The 19,287-nt window shown below is 42.5% G+C and overlaps 1 protein-coding gene across 5 annotated transcripts in view; it reads left to right on the top strand.

Moving 5' to 3' along the window:
- Nucleotides 1-6,510, top strand: part of NDST2 (N-deacetylase and N-sulfotransferase 2) — a 625,893-nt gene extending 619,383 nt beyond the window's left edge. For all 5 annotated transcript variants that reach the window (XM_029608979.1, XM_029608977.1, XM_029608978.1 and 2 more), the window contains one exon: nt 1,803-6,510. In XM_029608979.1, coding sequence (XP_029464839.1) covers nt 1,803-1,863 — 61 coding nt within the window. In that variant the 3' untranslated portion in view covers nt 1,864-6,510. The remainder of the gene's footprint in view (nt 1-1,802) is intronic.
- The last annotated feature ends 12,777 nt before the right edge of the window (nt 6,511-19,287 follow it).

Here is a 19,287-nt window from a genome sequence, read left to right as displayed (position 1 = left end):
GGAGCTGGCTGTTCTTGGAGGAGTGCTCTAGGGAAACCTGTAGTCCTGCAACAGGCCCCAGAGCCGGGCCATGGCCATGATCCTACCCCTTCCTCTCCTTCTAAGAGAAGGCTTGGGAGAGCAGTGTCCTAACCTGCTGGCACCTTCTCTCCCATTGCCATGGCATTGGAAAGTCACCAGTGGGAGACAGAGGGAACAGAGAGGATAAAAGCACCAGTGAATGTGGGGGAGAGGGAGAAGAGCACTGGGGGAGGAAGGAGGGAGATTAAGAGAGAGAGACACTTCTGATGCTTGTCCCACTCTCCCCCCTCACACCACCCCAGGCATTCGCTCTTTCCTGACCTCACCCCCACTTTCAGCCATCACCTTTCCTTGCTCAGCCCTCCCTCCTCTTGCAGCTGAGTCCCAGGAGCTGGTGGGGGCTCCTCCAGCCCCTAGAGAATGACAGGAGGGGAGGAGCTGGATTAAGGAGCAGTGATACTGCATTCCCTAATAGAATTGGTGCACTAGCACATGCAGCATGGTTGGACAGGACTTGTGCACCAAACTCTGTTGGCTGGACCCTCCCTGCCCAGGCAGCTTGCATGGAAAAAGGCTGGAGGAGACAGATCAGAAAAAAGAAGAACTGCTCTGCTTCTTAATCCAGCCCCTCGCCTCCTATCATTTCTCAGGGACCGATGGAGAAAAAAGGTGCTGGTGCTAGATCCTGATAAGTACTGGCAGAAAAAAAAGCCCCTACCATTTTTCAGTCACAAACTAGCCAAGTTTTAAACAATGTGGCTGGTTGGCACTGATATTAATTAGCCTTTTAAAGTTTCATAAATCTCTTCCTACTTAAACTAACCTGCCATTATGAATTTTAGTAAGTGGGAATGCATCTCATTAGAGCTCTGAATAGGCAACACACCAACTCCATGGCTATAACATGAACAACAGAGCGTGCTGAGGGAAAGAGATTTTTTTTTTTTTTTTTTTACAAATGAATAGAATAACCCTAATAAAAGATTTTATCTTTTTATTCCAATTAAGTGTAAAAAAAATTAAAAAGTAAGAAAGAAATTAAATGTGTTGGGACAAAATAGAGCCAGAAACTGACAGTTAATAGTGTGAAGGAGTTAGCTGGTATCACTAAAGGAAAAGTAGTACTGAGGTGTGTCGTCATAAACCAAAGTAGTCACGGGAGCCAATCACAGGCTGGCTTGTCTCCTTATTTACCAGCTCCTGGAGCTTTGGTTATTGTCCTGTGAGAGACAGAGGGGGGAGAAGCCATTTTTTCAAGCCAAGATGGCTCCCAGCTGTGCTGAGGCACTGATCAGTGGAGGTGGACAACTAGCTCTGCTAGATAAGAATTGTTTTCTGTGTTGCCTTATTCTCAAACAAATATCTTAGAAACCACATAAATTCATTTCTTTTCAGCTGTCTTGCTATGTGTTTGGTACAGTTGACTGGGGCCTCCTGAATGGAATGCTAGCAACACTAACGCCTAAAGAGAGCATTGATAGACTGAGCTGCAGCTTTCGGAACAGGCTCTTCGAGTATGGTGTTAATGCCAGCCCATATCCAACTAGATGCATACGTTTAAAATAATGAACATTTGTAGATAAATTCGTCAATGATAAATCTAAGAAACCTGTTTGAGACTAAAGCATGCGACAGAAAAATCATTCTACTATAGCCTTATTGTCACTTTCCAAGAGATTATTTTCTAGTTGGAATTGATTTATCCCTTAATGACTTGCCCTTTTATTTTTTTTTTTTTTTCTCTTCCAAAACCCAATGCGCACCCTTCCACACCACCACAGTCTCGAACTTTCCTTCTGGACTTTTATCGAGAGCACAACATTGAGCTGTCCAAGCTGCTGAACCGGCTCGGGCAATCGCTGCCGACATGGCTCCGAGAGGAACTTCAGAACTCAAGCTGGAGCTGAGTTTCACCACCACCGCTCCCCCCCCCCCCCCTCCGATTGCCTTGGAGAAGGAATGCGTGGGGAAAGAACGCACGACGATCCTTGCCAACTGCAAAAAGGGGGGGGGGACACCCACAAGCAGCGAGGAACCCTACCCAACCCTGTGACGGACTCTGGGGAGCAGCGAGGGCTCTTCCGAAAGAAAGCCCATCCAACCCACCCCTGCGCAAGAGACTGCAGACCCCATCACCTACCATGGTGCTTGCACGGGGAGGGGGGCCATTGTGCAGAGTGCAAACGGTTTGTCCTTGAGTGTTGACAGATGGTTACAAGACTTGCAGTAGCCAAAACTTTACAGAGAAGTGGAATTGCACAAAGTGCTGTATCAGCCTAGAGAAAAATAGGATGAATGTGACATTATCAGAATTTGGGGGAAACATTTCTTCCATGTGTGCTCCCCCATGCAACCTTCCCTTCCCCACTCCTTTTTTTTTTTTTTTTTTTTTATCAAAGTGGTCATTCCTTTTTATCCTTCTCGTTTGATTCCTTCAGAGTAATATTATCAATTTCAGCAGTCTTGGAGTCCCTGGGCTCTTCCTCTTACCGGCAGCTTGTGGGAAAGATCTTTCCAGTCCACCTATGGCAGAACAGAGGAACAGCGAGTGACAATTCTGGACTGGTCAGTGAGTCCCCTGCCAGACTGAACTCGGCAGGTTTGCAGTGGAAGACTGGCCTGATTCCTAATGTACACTGGAGGAGTACTAACTTTTTTTTTTTTGTTGTTGTTTTTAAGCTAACTTACTATGTTTAGCAGCCTTTTGCTAAGATTCAGCTTCTCGTACTGTTATCCTCCTTGCCCAAAGGTGAAAGGGCCATTCATGTGACCTCAGCCAAGTCCCACCTCCAGAGTACATGAAGGAAAGTGTTAGAGGAGATCAGACTGGAAGGCAGATAAAATTAGTAGCAGATAATTTATTTGTGTTGCTCTACCAAGGTACAGTGAAAGAAGCTGTGTCACTATTCCATGCATGTGTTTAAAAAAGATACTTCATGTCAAAATGCTTTAATTCAAAATCTGAAAACAGCACTGGAGATGACCCAAAAAAAAATAGCTTGAAAAGTTGAAATAACCACAGAAATATCACTAGAGTTCTCATAATATAGCTGAATTGATATTTTTGTGGTTAATTCAAAATCTGGCAGCATTTCTGTGTTATTACTGTGCATCTGGGAATGCTGCATGTGGCAAGTGAAATCTATAGTGAGGCTGGCCAAGTCCCAGTTGGCCATGATTTCAAGGATCCCCTTGATATGGATAACGCAATGATTAGGGTATCAGCTGACATGGTGATAGAGGGCAGTAAGGGGCGTGAGCAGGGCCTCATCAAGCTTATAAACCGCCTTTAAAAAGGAACAATTTTGAGACTGCCCTGCGGCCTGAGCCATAGTGCTGAGCATTACAGTATGCGAGATCTGGGTTTGAATCCCCCTGTCCGTCAGGGCCATTCAGTCCTGGATGTACTGCTGCTGTTGCAGTGGTGATCCCTCTAGGAGGCTCCTGCCTAGCACTCAGCAAGGCTGACTTAGTGCCACCCAAGCATGCCATCCGAGGAAAGGAAGGATCAACAACGGGGAAAAAAAATTCACTGGATTTTATAAGTTATTGCTGTGCAGCATATAGTTGCACGCAGTAATAATGAGGTTTCCATCTGCTCAGATTGAAAGGGGCATGTCAACATGAGTATCTTTCTAAACATTTGTTTATTTTAAGACAGTCACAGATATTTAAGCAGTTGTTTCGCTATTCTGATATATATATATTTTTTTTTTTTAACCTCAGTATTTCCTGACGATTAGCGCTGTAAATTTGGCAATGAAAACACTAAGGGGGAAACGTTTTAAATTACCCTGCCAGAAACATGGCAAATCAAGGAGAACTGGATGAATCTTTTTTTTTTTTTTTTTCTTGACATGAGTTGGCTTTAATTTATAATAATTCTATTTGGAGCACCTGTAAAATTATTTGCAACCAAAATTATCACCCACAAAGTAAGAAAAGATCACTGCTTTCAGCGGCAGAAATATTACAGAGCAATGATGGGAGCAGGAATGCCAGAAATCCTGGTTTCCATGGTAATGGCCGCATGCTTCCAGCCCTAGTGCTGATCCCTTGCAGTGATGCACAGTGTGGCTCGTCTTGACTTGCCTGCTAGCGGTCGGCTTCAGCTGGGATCCCAGGAGCTAGTCTCATTTGGCCCGTTTTAACTGCTCCCCCACATTTTTCCTCTTCTCTTCTTGCCAGCTGGCTCTCCCCCCCCGCCTCCTAGAGGTTTGGCTTCTAATCCTGTCCAGTAACCTCAGAGATTTGCTTCTCTTCCTCAGCACCCTTCTCTCTCCCCGCGATGTGTAGTTACTGTACTGTAGTACTGTAGTAGGCCTTTGTCCTGTACGCTAAACCCCTTGGTTGTCCTACATGCCATTAGCAAGTAAATGAAGATGAATTTCTCTGAAGAGCATTGGGACTGCTGCCGCACGCAGTTTGTCCCAGAGACATTTAGTTCCACAATCTGGTTTCGGCTGCACTGTGCCATGCGAGGCTGCTGCCTGCCGGACAGTGCTCCATTGTATACACCAGAGGACTTCCCAAAGGTAGTTACAGGCTGGGAGAACACGATGAAGCAATTAGAGTAAAAAAAAAAAAAGCAAGGTGAAGTATGGATAATGCAGTTGAGCTTAACCGGGTGGCTTGCTGCTCTTTGGGCTGTAAATACATATTACCCCCCTTTTTTTCTTTTTTTGAGACAGAAGAATTGTCTTTTTGATAGCACTGTCCTTCGTGACTGATCCATGCGATATGGGGGCAGGGAGCGTAGCAGAGCTCCTAACAGTAGGCCGCAGCCTGGGCCTACCGGGTATGATAACAGGAGTCCTGAACTGAAATTGCTTCTGTGACCTCCCTACCCCTGTGTGGACAGCCCAGTGCACCCAGGGAGACACAGTGATGCAGCCACATTTGCAGTGAGGTATGCTTTTGGCTAAACTGCAGTCTTGCTAACTTTGTTTCTCTTGTAAGGGAACGCAAGTTTCCTTGGCCACCACACTCTGTGAACAGAGACTGAGAAGAGCAAAGTAAGGCATTGTTATCCTTAGTGGAGTCCGGCATTTTAAAGCAAACCTCACCTATCATGCACTGAGTAATGGTTTCATGTGGCAGGTAGTACTATCAAGCAAGCAGTGATTTAACATTTCACATTTATGTTGGTATTTTGGAAATTCTTTAAGCCAGTGTTTCCCAAAGCTGTCTTCAAAAACGCCAAGCCAATTGGATTTTCAAGATATCCTTGATGAATATGATTTAAGATATATCTGCATGTACCACTTGAATTGTATGCAGATATGTTTTATCCCCAACGAATATGCATTTCCTAAAATCCCGTCTGACGGGTCCTGGAGAACAAATTTGGGAACAAGCATGTCCCCTGGGCAGCCATGTTGTTTGTCTTACACATACTCGCACACACCATGGCCCGACTGGCCCAAGTTATGCGTGAGCTCATCTACGACGGCATAGCCAGCGTGCACCAGTTGGGACCAGCATCTCAGGTAATTTGTGACACTAAGCGTGGTTGCAAAGATATGACAGAAGGAATGGCTTAAAGCTTAGAAAAGAATTTTAAGCAGATTCTTTGATCGGCAGAGAAAATATTAATGCTTGCCATGTGTACAGTGAGATGCCAGCTAGTGAAGGACAAGAAGTGGATTCTCTGCTGAATGGGAGAAAATTGGGACATGTCCCGTGGAATTTTGGCTCCTGAACATTCCAAACAAGAACTCTGTAAATACTTTCCCAGCGTTTCATGGGCTGCGGGTGTATGGAGGTCGGGGGGAGAGTCCTTTCCCATCTGCGGGAGGGATGGAACTCTGTCTGGCTTCTGTGAAGACGACAGAGCAGGTCCTAGCAAAGTCTGAGCTGTACATTTTTTCCTCTGCTGTCCCCGTTGTGAACGTTTTAGGTGCCTTGTTGTGAGGCAGACCCTGTCCCTCCTCTCGCCCGCAAATGAAAGAGGACTTAAAGAAGAGAGTGAGGCTCCTCCTGCTCCATTCCTGACCAGTGGGGAGGGGGGGGGGTTTACTGCTCGTTGCAAAATAAGGGGAAAATGCTAATAATCTGTATTCTACTCTGACTGTGACTTTGATTGTAATTTATGACTGCTTCTCAAAAAAAGATCTTATTTTGTGAAGGGGGAGTTGGGGAAGAAAAGGGGGTGAGTTGTTAAAACAAGCTAAGTTAAGCCTTAGGTATTGTGTATTTTTAAATAGTGCATTTACCATTGTATGTAAATGTCTATAGTATGCAATATAGTATTTTATGCCATGTGCCCTACTGGAGGGCAGACCTTGTGCAGCCAAAAGATAAAGCAAGGAATCATATTCTAAACTAACCCCTCCCCCCCCAACTTCTGCACTGGACCCCTTGTGGATTGTGTCATTCACATTGAATGATGATGATGAAATTTTTGGCTCTCGTAGCTAAACACAAGTGTCTCAATAAAAGCTAGAAGTAGCAGTCAGTGGATTCAATAAATGTGCTCATTTTTTTTTTCCCCTTTTGTATGGTTATTTCTTAATGAAGGTGTGGCATGTGTGATTAGTCGACTCTCTTGTTCAAACTTCCTGGTTAGATTGCCTGACTTAGAGCAACATGGTAAAGGAGGTGTTTGAAGCAACCAAGAGTGAAGAGGCTCTCCCTGGCCTGGGCAGAGATGGTTTAAAGATAAGCAAAAGGGGGAGGCCTCCCATTTTTTGTTCTAACATTATTCTGCTAGTACTTCATAAGCGCTCACGCTAGCACCCTCAGAGGCAGGGGCGGATTGCCCTATCGGGGGATCGGGCATCCCCCGGTGGGTCGGTCGCTCTAGTCATGTGGTCTGCTGAACACGGCTGTGACAGAGCCGCGCTCGGCAGACCACGTGATATCTCCTGGGCGTCGAATCCCTGGGCCGGTCGTCAGCGGGAATCCGCCCCTGCTCAGAGGCTTTGGGTACAGATGGATATGAAACACAGCTGATCCACATACACATCATGGGACAATTTTCCAGTGCACCCTCCCAGAAACGCAAGCCGTTTCAGGCAATGTGTCACACATCTGCTCCTCACAGCTTTGCTTACTGTCAAGTGGCAACAGTTGGCGAGGCCAGGATGCTGGAAAAACACTCAAAATCTAACAGCAACTATTTTGACCAAAAATGGAAGCTGAACGGGTCGCCCTCAGGACCCCCGCTTTGCTAAACTTTTAAAAGAAAGGAAAAAAATGACCCAACTGTCCAGGAAGAAGACATGATGGCAAAGAATCTGCTCCACAGTGTCTTGACCAGATGATCCAAGATTCTTAAGCTCAAAATTTAAATTCAATCAGGACAACGAGGTCTTTAGAAACAGAGCTATTGGGAAGCATTCACCTCTGACACAGGCCAAGACCCCCAACCTTCCACTATTCTGTGGGAAGTATTTTCAAGAAATTCATCATACCTTATATGCAAGCAAAGTATTCTAAAACAAATGTCACTTACATGGGACAATGATTATAACTGGGGATTTGATATAAGGTATTCCACTACTTTGTATGGTGGTCCCTAATTTAGTATTCTTTATTGTTATTCATTTGTACAGCAGAGTCACACAACGTTGTATAGAGCCACACAAGAGACAGAGCTTGCAGGCTGCCCACGACAATCACAAAGACGGAAACTTCGAGTTAAAACGACAAGGCCATGATTGGGAAAAACTAAACCTTTCCACACGCACTTTCGTCCCTGTTGTATTGCTAAGTTTGAGCCTGTTCATTACTAGTCCTGAACTCTAATTTTGTAGAAACAATAGGACAGCAAGCGTTTTCTTCATTTTGCAGTATAAACCTCTGTGCTTTATCCCCTTTTCTCAAATTCTGTTCCTGCTTTTGCTTCCGCGACCTCCAGTGGGAGGCTGTTCCATGCATCCATTATTTCTCTGTGAAAGATTTCATACGTGGGCCCAGGAATGTTAAAGAGAAACTCTGGAGGGGACCGGCTTTAGCCTTTTGGAAATTTGCTTGTAGGCCCTGCATATGTTTTTAAATACCTCTTATTCTAGAACTTCCTGTCCCACTAAAAATGCTTGTTTCCTGTGCATCACTTATACCTTTGGCTTATTTGAATTTCTCTCTCTCGCTGTCCTTGCCTTTGTGAGTCTGGGTTGTACATATCTAGATCCCTAAACCTAATTTCATAAAGCTTATGAAATGAGCAGACTGCACCATAGTGGTGGCCTTTCTCTGGACCGCCTCTAATCTCTGTATATCCTTTTGAAAGTACAGCCTCATGAACTGGCCGCAGTACTCCCGGTGAAGTCTCCAATTATTTGTATAGAGGCATTATTACCTTTTCTATTTTTATAATATCTGGCCTTTCCCTATATTCCCTGCCATTCCTCAGCCTCTGGCAAATACCTTGTCACATTATTTTACAACCAGGAGATTGAGTCTCAGGTAAAGACCCCCTTGGAGATGCTCTCCCTTCCCTCTCAGGTTCATATGTGAAAGGGAGCTCTGACGAACTCTATTGATCCCTGGTCCATTTTCCAAAGAGGCAGCGAGGAGGAGTAGAATAAAACACAAAAAAAAACCCCAAGTATCCATGCAATTACAGATTTTATCTGAGAAATTAAGTGGGACAGGTATCTTGATATTGGAAAATCTCTGACCTTTTCTTACCTGTGGAAATCCCGTTGAAAATGGCCCCTTGGATGCTTGGAAAAGACTTCCAGGTGTGGTTACATGAGCCAAAACACTGGTAGCAGTGAAGCATTCATGGGCCACACACACAAATGGATCTTAGTTGCATCGAGAGAGAGAAGAGCTCACCAAGTAAGAACTGTTACAGCATATTAGGCAGGCGCAAATGGACCAACAGGTGAACCAAGTTGGTCCTTTTTTGCTGGCCTCTGTGTCTAAAATCTAACAATGCCATTGGCACTTGCAAATCTGGTATTTTGGTGGTGATTTTCGAAAGCACTTATGCAGATAAAATGTAATTGATGTATGCATGTAGCTCTTTGAAAACAGCCTCAGCGTGTTTGCGCACAACACGATTTTGCACGTATTTAAGCATATAGCAGGCATTCCAGGTGCACATCAGGGGTGGGAAAAGGCTTTGCATGCATACTCTTGGTTTTCAAAAGTATGCATGTAAATCTATACCTACAAAGGCACATGTGCTCTAGAGCGGGTGCCACATGGGTTCCTTGCACACCCGTAAATTTTCAAAGTGAATTCATGCACTAAATCCACTTTGAATATTCTTCCTCAAGGCAGGGGGGAAAATGCACTCCGCAGACTATAACTTGGTGTTTCCCAACCCTCTCTTGAAGGCACACTTAACAGGTTTTCAGGATATCTGCAATGAATATGTACAAGTTAGATTTGCATACAGTTCAGATCCAGTATATGCAAATCCATCATGCATATTCATTGTGGCAATCTAGAAACTGACTAGGTGTGCCTCCAGAACAGGGTTGGGAAACAGTGCTCTAGACTACATCAGGGGGTTCTCAACCCAGTCCTAGGGGCACACCTAGCTAGTCAGGTTTTCAGGATATCCACGACGACTATGCATGAAATAGATTTGCATACAATGGAGACGGTGCATGAAAATCTATCTCGTGCATGTTTGTTGTGGATTTCTTGAAAACCTGACTGTCTAGCTGTGCCTCAAGGACCGGTTTGAGAACCACTGGACTGCAGTAAGTGCCTGTACTAAAATCAACAATGTCCCAAACTCAGTTGTCCTGTTCTGAGGCACAGAAATTATTACTGCTGCTTGTGCTGTTGAGTTCCCTGGAACATTGAGCTCCAACAGCTGACAGCAAGGGAGACTCTCCTGCTTCACTGACACCAAGCAACTTGAAGTCTTCTCACAGTAGGAAACATGGGGGCCGATGCAATGTCATGTGCGCAAAGCACACGCGTCCAACCTGGAAGCACATTTTTTGAATGCGCGCACATCCCCTCTCTTGGGCGCTCGATATAATACTCAAATGAGCTGGTGCACTAAAAGGGATGTGCAGTGGATAAATTGCTCATCCCTAGTGCATCCATGGCATTGAGCGCCCATGAGAAGTGGCTGTGCGCAGGTAAGGAAAACAGAAACTCAATTTCCCGAGCTTCCCTTTTCCTAACCTGACTGCTGTCAAGATTTTTTTTTTTTTCATGTTGCAGCTTTCTGTGGTTCCTCCTGCTTAGTATCGCAATGATATTAAGTAGGAGGAACCACAGAAAAGCAGTATTTTTTGCTTTTCTAAGCATGGCTTGGGGTGCCTCAAAACTTAATACCAGCTCTGGGCTGGATTGAGGATTAAAATGTGTGTGTTTGGATGCAGGGTTTTTTTTTACATCAGGGGTACTAGCTAATAATATTTAGCTGTGCACTGAGCTCAGACCCGATATTGCCTCAGCCCTATTGATTGCAAACAGATGATAACTTCAAGGAACTGCACCAGCGCAGAGTCCCTTCTACCTTGGACTAGCTGGTGCCAGCAAACTGCACACGCTCAATGCTAACTTGCAACTATACACTTCTTAAAGAGATAGCATGCAGCATTATGCGTTGCATATCACATAATTTCATTGCCTTCTTACCAAAGATGGGTTACAGTTAGCTACAGCAGGAGAATATTCTTATAGCAGTTGTTTCCAACAGTGTGGTATGATTACTTTCAAAGTGAAAAGATGAGAATGTCAGAATTCTGTATATCGTAAATACTCCATGATTAAGTCAAAATATTTTACCATCAAAAACGGTCCTTAAATTTGCGATTGCCTTATCCATGGGTCAATCTACATAGTGCCAGTATGACGGCCCTTGCAGTTGTGCAGGCACTTCCTACCCCTCCCAAGCCAGGGTCTGATTGGCGCATTAAAACCACTTGGTTCAAAGCGCGCTGCTGGGACCCCGCGGTGGAGGAGGGAGGATGTGCCTGATGGACCACGCGTTCATCGTCGTCCTCATAGCAGCAGTGAGGGATCTGGGGGAGCAGCGGTCCTACCGCTACACTGGGAGACCGCGGGGCAGGAGGAAGGACGTTCCTGAGCAAATGCAAGTGCCATCATTGTCCAGATAGCAGTGGGTAAGTTAAGGAATTGGGAGGGGGGGGGGGAAGGTTTCACATAGGAGGGGCAGCCATGGGGGAGGGAGGGAAGGATTCAAACAGCAGGGGACAGCCATTAGAATAATGACATCTTACCCTCAGGAAAATGAGCATTGAGAAGAGAGAGCATCTTACCCTGCATCACTGAAACTGATGGTTATAGAACGTGCAAAGGAGGTAACTATGTAGCTGCAAGAGAATTTAACATTAGTGAAAAAATCATCAGAGATTGGTGAAAAAATGAAGAAAAGCTGCTAGAAATGTCAAAGTCAAAGCCTTATGTTTCAGAATTCCTTTTGAAGGAATGGAAAAGGATTTGAATGATTGGGTAATGGAATGCAGACAGAATGGCTACACTGTGACTCACTCGAGCATTAGGATTCGTGCCCTTCAAATGGCAAAAGAAGAAAAATATTCAGCGACCGAAGGTCTGAAAGAATTCACAGCATCTGCTGGTTGGTGATTTCGGTTCATGAACCAATCCAGATTGTGCTTTCGTCAGTGCACAAAGATGTTGCAGAAGCTGCCTGATGAAAAGGTTAGTTTGTTCCATAAATTAATTATTCAGCAGAGACTAAAGAATCGTTTTGATATGAATAACATTGGTAATATGGACAAATCACCAATGACACTTGATATGCCTGGCAATCACACTGTAGCTGGCATTGGTGAGAAGACTGTAGTTGTAAAAGCAACTGGTCATGAAAAGACCTATTTCACCGTGGTCTGTCTTGTTTGGCAGATGGCACAAAACTGCATCTGGTGGTAATATTCAAGAGGAAAACGATGCCCAAGAAGCTAAACGTTCCAGCAGGTGTAAATGTTTGGGTTCATCCTAAAGGCTGAATGGATGAGGAGGGAACGAAATGTTGGCTGTGCGATGTGTGGGGTAGGCAACCAGACGCAGGGCTAAGAAAATGACCATCGCTATTGGTGTGGGATATGTTCTGCACACATATAACCGAGGATGTGAAGGATGATGCAAAGAAAACGGTGATCACATTAGCAGTGTTTCCAGGAGGTCTGACATCAATGCTCCAGCCGTTAGATGTCTTTCTCAACAAGCCTTTCAAGGACCAATTGCGGCATATGTGGCAACAATGGATGTGTTCTGGGCAAGCAAAGATAACAAAAGGAGGGAACCTGATGAAACCAGACATTGAATTTGGTAGCGAAATGGGTAAAGGATGCCTGGGAGTCAAATCCACCAGAAATGGTCAAGAAGTCATTCCTGAAATGTGGCATTAGCAATGCTATGGATGAATCAGAAGATGATGCCATCTATTAAAACAAAGACAAATCAGCATCGGATGATGATTCAAAAGATGGAGACAGTGAAGACAACTTTTACACTGATGGCATCACCAAAGAACAGTTCCACAATTTATTCAGGCATTCCGACACTAAAGAATCAGACTTGGAAGGATTTGAATAAAAGAGAAGGATTCATTCAGCAGGGACATTTTCTTAAGTTGTTCAATGTTTCTTATGAGTCACTTTATTTGGCTTTAAAAAAATAATAAAAGTGAGTTTCTTAAGTTATCACTTTGTTTCTTAATATGATTTCACCATTTCATAAGTCCCCTAGGTTTTACTCTCGATTTATCCATTGGTGACAGATAAATCTTGATTTTGGGGCCCAAAAAATACCCTCAACTTATACATGAAATTGACTTATACATGAGATCGACTTATACATGAGCATAAACAGTAATGCATAAAAGCTTATACACAAACTGGATACTCAGCCTAAATACAATGTTTGTACAAATGGCATAATAGACATGGAAAGTGGTACATATTTGTAAAAAAAAAAACCTGTAAAATAATGATTGATAAAGGACTGAAAGGTTACAAACTATTAAATTGGGAATCTGCTGGATATTTGTGACCTGGACTTGTGTGAGGATGCTGGGCTTGATGGACCTTGCTCTGACCCAGCCTGGCACTTCTTATGTTCTTAAATAAAGGGAAAAAACACAAACGTGCTTTCTTGGTAACTACTGAGCTAAAATACCCACCCAGTCTAATCCTGGTGTAGAAATCTATGTAGTAGCCACTGTGAATACACAGATACTAATCAAAACAACTTTGTGACTAGTTCTAGACAATGTACAAAATTTAAAAATCAGAAACAAATTTAAAAAAGGAACTGGTGTTAAGACAATGGCAAAAGGGGGACTATTTTCAAAAGATATATGAGGTTGGTTAAAATTGGTTTTATATGAGGTGGTTAAAATTGACTTTTAACCACAGAAATCTAACTGGTTAAAAATTCCTCAACCCAGCTAAATATCTGCACAAAAGTGCCATGCACACAAACTTAGCCACACAAAAAAAGAGGCATGAAATGGTTAATTTTGTTCCCCTGAGTGCAGCCACACAAATAGCTGCCTTAGAATCTAACCACACCTTTGTCCTGCTAGCTGTGGCTGGACAGGGTTAACCGGTCAACTTTGCCCCGCAGCAGCTCTACGACAATTAACGCCAAAGAACTGGCTGTATTAAATCTTATTTACATGCACCGGGTGTACCAGTTTGATCGGCTGCATTCCCATTCAATCCGTCATCTTGAGTGCAATCTCCGCAGACGATTGTGCAGTTCAAAAATTAGCCTGCATTCACATAAAATGAATCATCACTGATGAGATGCAGCAATCAATGGCTCAGTCCATGGCATACCTAGATGAAAACTTATGTAAATGGGATTAAGATGAGTATATTGAACAAAAAAAAAAAGCCCCAAATGTAACAGAATATTGGGAGCAGAAAAATGAAAATTCTGCAGAACACTGTGTCCTTGATATTTACCTAACTGTATATGGGAATGCCTGAAATGAAAAAATGTTCACATGATCTTAAAAACAAATCATAGCCAGCCTTGGGTGAATAAGTGCAAGATTTACTCGTACTACTCCCCTCCCTACCTGTTCCAGGCCACTCTCCCTTCTCAGCTGTCTCAGCTCCAAGCTCAAAAACCCTAATCTGTTTAGTCCTTTTTCATAGATATAACCTAGTTATCGACGATCCATTCCCTTTATTGTTGTTCTTGCCCTTCTCTATACCGTTTCTAGTTCTGCTCTAGCTTTCTTGAGATGGGGTAACCAGAGCTGCACGCAGTTCTCAAGGCGTGGTTGCACTTTGGAATAACACAGAGATACGATATGATATTCTCAGTTTTATTTTCCATTCCTATTTGGATCGTTCCTAACATTTGATTTGCTTTTTTGACTGCTGCTGCATTCTGAGCGGTGGATTTCAATGTATTGTCCACAAGGACTCCAAGGTCCTTTTCTAGGGTGGAGACTTCTAATATGGAACCTAGCAGCCATCATGTACTCGTAGTTAGGATCCCCCCCCTCATCAGCTTGCACTTAATATCCACATTACATTTCATCTGTCATTTAGATGCCCAGTTCCTCACAAGGTCCTGTAGTTCCTCACAATCTGCTCATGTTTTAACAACTTTCGTTAATTTTCTGTCTTCTGCTAATTTGATCACCTCATTCATTGCTCTCTTTTCCGGATCATTTATGAATATGTTAAACAGCATAAATCCCAGTACAGTCACCTGTGGGACTCCTCCTATTGACCTTTCTCCATTTCTAAAACTGACTATTCAGTCCTACTCTGTTTCCTGTCTTTTTAACCAATTTCCAAACCATTGCCTCTTATCCCATTGCTAAATGCCTTCCAAAAATCTAGATATACAATACCAAGCAGCTCACCCTTACTTACATACTTATTAATGCTGTTTTAAAAAATCCAGTAAGCAAGATTTCTCTTTGTTAAATCTATATTGGCTCCTATTAGGCTATGCCTATCCATATGGCCAGTAATTTTGTTTTTAAGAATATCTTCTGCCATTTTGCCCAGCATTGGCATCAGATTCATCAGTCTATAGCTCTCCTCAAGTCTTTTTTTAAAAAACTGTCATTACATTGGCCACCATCAAATCTTCAGGTACTGTGGCTGTTTTAAATGATAGGTACACAGACCAGGGGGACACACAATGAAGTTACTAACATTTAAAACTAATAAGAGAGCTTTTTTTTTTTTTTACTCAACGCATAATTAAGCTCTGGAATTCAATGTCAGAGGATGTGGTGAAAGCTATTAGTGTAGCTGCATTTAAAAAAGGTTTGGACAAGTTCCTGAAGGAAAAGTCCATTAACCATTATTAAGGTAGATTTGCAGAAATCCACTGCTTATTCTTGGCGGGATCAGCAGCCTGGAATCTATTTATCCCTTGGGATCCTGTCAGGTTCTGGTGACTTGGCTTGGCCACTGTTGGAAACAGGATGCTGGGCTTGTTGGACTTTTGGTCTGGCCCAGTATGGCAAGTCTTATGCTCTTATGTAGGTTACTGATTACTAATAACAGGTTTGCAATTTCATATTTGAGTTCTTACAAAACTCTGGGGTGAATGCCATCTGGTCCTAGTGATGTTACTATTGAGTCTAAAAGGTACACTACTATGGTATAAAATAGATACCACTATGAAACAGAAAATAAGACAACAAAGTGATATAAAACTATGTATAAACTATTTTATTACATTTTTAGAGAAAAATGAATCAACGCTATTTTAGAGGTCTGGTGTACTCAAGCTCATACACTGCTTTTATAGCAGAAAGGAATCACATAGAACAGTATCATAGTGTTCTGTAGCTCATCATAGTTAATCGATGTCTTTCAAAAAACTTTGTATTAATTTTTAGCAAAATTGAAACTACAAAAAAAATCTTACCATAGAGCAATGTGTATTACACAATACTTAAAAGAATAAGCTGGTAACTTTAAAACGGGCACACAGGCACCAATATACACGTGTATAGGGGTGCTCGGCCAGATGCACTGTAATTTTATATCCTGCACAGAGCTACGCACATATGTAATAATAAAAGAAAAAGGCTGGGAGCATGTATGCACGCATCAGGGAAATGTCAGCTTTGACATGCGCAAGTGAGGGACGCATCCAGGACATGACCAGTTTGGCCAGTCTATAGCTAAGTCCTCGAGAGCGGGGCATAGGTCTTTAGCCAGCACTCCTCTCCCCCCCCCAGTTAACCCAGACCGCTTATGCATTTCATAGATGCCTAGAAATCATTTTATTCAGACTTACACCTGCAATGAACCTGGATGCTGGCCCAGGCGTGTGGTACACATCTCTTGGCCCTAGCCCACCCACATTCCATCCTTTTTTTCCCCCCAATGCAAGATCTTCACGCATCGGCACTTGTGCACATATGTGGGCAGTTTATAAAAATCAGGTGGATACCTGCATGTGCTAGCTGTGCGCCCATTTCCCAGTTTTTGCATCTGGCTTTTAAAATTCACCTTTAAGTTCCCTCCTTAAGTCTCCAAAAGCCCTCTTGTTTCACCCACCCAAAGCTTCATCAGGGGATGTATGAAACAGGAGAACTTCTCTTAAACATCAGTGATAGGCTTCTTATAAGAATTGAAGAATAGTTATTCTTTTGGCACCTGGTTGTCTTGTGAGGAATATGAATAAATGATTTTGCTTCCACACCCAATCGCTCAATGATTTAGATCTCAAACAATAGTTCTCTTCTTACAAGTAGTGAGAAATGATTGTTCTTAGCTCATCTGATCTTCTTGCAAGAAACATGCATCAGTTGTTTTGTTCTTCCATCTGGTCACTCAGTATTTTAAATATACCCTTTCCTTGCTAAGCTCTCTTTTAAATTCAGCAAATGAGCAGATAGATGCTCTAATGCGTGTCCACTTGGCTGCAATGCTCACAACCTGGCATCTTATTAGTTTTGTTCAATGGCATCAGTTAACTATAATGAGCTAAAGGACACTATAATTCGGTTCTATGTGCTTCCTTTCTGCTATAAAAGCAGTGTATGAGCTCGAGTGCACCAGTTCTCTGATAGTGATCTCTTTTTTTTTTTTGTAAAAAATGTAATAAAATAGTTTATGCATAGTTTTATACCACTTTTTCATCTTATTATTTATTCTTGAGCCTGTCAGTTTGATCTGTCTCATCATTCATTTCACAATGATTTTCTTCACTGTAAGAAAAACATTTGCAGTTTGATTATCTTCCCCACCATCCTCCTCAGTAAGCACCAACAAAAATAGTTTAGGTTTTCTGCTATGACCTTGACATCCCTGAATGCTCCTTTTACTTTTTAGTTCATTTGTAATCTAATGGAATCCCTCGGTGTCTTATTTAAAATGTACTTGAAAACATATTATACATTTTTTGCCTCTATGGCAAACTTCTTTTAAAATTCTCTCATGACCTCTCTCATTAATGTTTTACATTGAACTTGCCAGTGCTTATGCATGTTCATATTTTCCTCATAGGGGTCTGCATTCCATTTTCTGAAAGATGTCCTTTTGATTTTACTTGCCTCATCACTTAACTCTGCTGGCCGTCATTTGGTCTTCCTTTGACCTTTTTTAGTACATGGAATACATTTTATCTGGGCTTCTAAGATGGTATTTTCAAACATTCTATATGCTCATACAAATTTCTAACCATGCCTTTTCATTTTCTATCTAATTTCCTCTTTTCATCATTACCTCCCTTTTTAAAATTAACTACATCTTGCCAGTAGTTTTACCTAATGTCCTCCCACCAGTGATTATGTCAGATATGATTGCATTGTGAGCACTATTGCTAAGCAGTCCCACCACCATTTCTCCTTGCAATGGTTCCTTCCTTCCACTGAAGACTAGATCTAAAGTAGCCTCCAGGACCAGATGCTTCATGAAGCAATCATTTGTTTTATCTTAAAACTTTACTGCCTTAGCATATTCTGATGAGGCATTCACTCGGTCATTACTGGAGTATTTGTAATTTAAATCTCCTATTATTATTGTGTTGTCAGATTTATTTGTCTTTTCAACTTCTTGTAACATTTCACTGTCTGATCGTCCCCTGGTTAAGTGGATGGTAGTTTAGAGCCATTTCTATGCTCTGCCTGGTCACACACAGAATTTCTATTTATAAAAATTCCACAGTACCTTGTTTCCTGCAGGATGTTTTTCCTGCTTGACTCTTGCCAGCTTTAATGCCACCCCTCCACCAGTTCAAGCTGCCCTGTCAATTTAATTTGTACCCTGGTATCACAATATGTCATTGGTTATCTTCATTAAATGCCAAATATTCTAACTCTCCAATCTTAATTTTTAGAGCTCTGGGATTCACATAGAGACAATTTAGATAACATTTTTTTTAGTTTTATTCACAGCTGGCTTAATTGCAGATGATGAAAGTAATTAGGAACCCTTTATATTTGTCAGTTCTTTATTGCATTCCCACAATCACTCTATTGGGATATTCTAAATTTCCTGTTAGGCCAGTATCTTCAAAAGATACCTCTCTAAGCACTCCTGAGTAACTGCTGGCTTTCCCTCATGATTTTGTTTAAAATTTTCTCTGTCTCCTTTATAAATGTTAGTACCAGCAGTCAGCATTTAACCTAGTTAGGGTGGAGCCCAGCTCATTGGAATAGGCTCCCCTTGCCCAAAATGTTTCCCAGTTTCTAACAAACCTAAATCCCTTTCTTCTGCACCATCATCTTATCCACCGATTGAGACTGTGTTCAGTCTGCCTTTGGTGTGGAACCAGGGAGCATTTCTCAGAATGAAACCCTGGAGGTTCTGAATTTAACTTTACTACCTAAAACCCTAAATTTGGCTTCTAGAACCTCCTTCCTGCACCTATCTATGTCATTGGTAATCACATGTACCATGACCAGCAGCTCCACTCCACTGCTCTCTAAAATCCTATCTAGCTGATGCAAGAGGTTCATTAACTTTGCAGGCAAATTACCAAGTGATCCTTGTGCCCTCAACCATATACATTCCTAATGATCAAATTTCCAACTTCAATTGCAGTCCTAATCCTTCCCTCCTAGACACATGCCCCTGGAGACACATGGTGTGAGATAATGCATCACCCGACAGGCAGGTCCTTGCTACAGGTTCACTTCCTGCCACAGAAAATATGATGGTCTACTGCCCAGGTGAGCTTGCTCCTTCAAAGCAGCACAGGGGCTGCCAGTCTGGAGCTGGTTATGCTCTACTATCTCTGAAAGTCTCCTCTATCTACACTTCTATCTGCCTCCAGGTCTATCTCTGGACTTGGTCTCTGAGATCTTGGAGCTCTTTGCACCAGGTGCACATACCACCTTTCATCAACAGTTACATCATCATAAAT

Source organism: Rhinatrema bivittatum, chromosome 7 (assembly GCF_901001135.1).
Source record: "Rhinatrema bivittatum chromosome 7, aRhiBiv1.1, whole genome shotgun sequence".
NCBI lineage: Eukaryota > Metazoa > Chordata > Amphibia > Gymnophiona > Rhinatrematidae > Rhinatrema > Rhinatrema bivittatum.
Note: the sequence above shows the minus strand (reverse complement) of the source record. Positions and strands in the feature narration are given on the sequence as shown.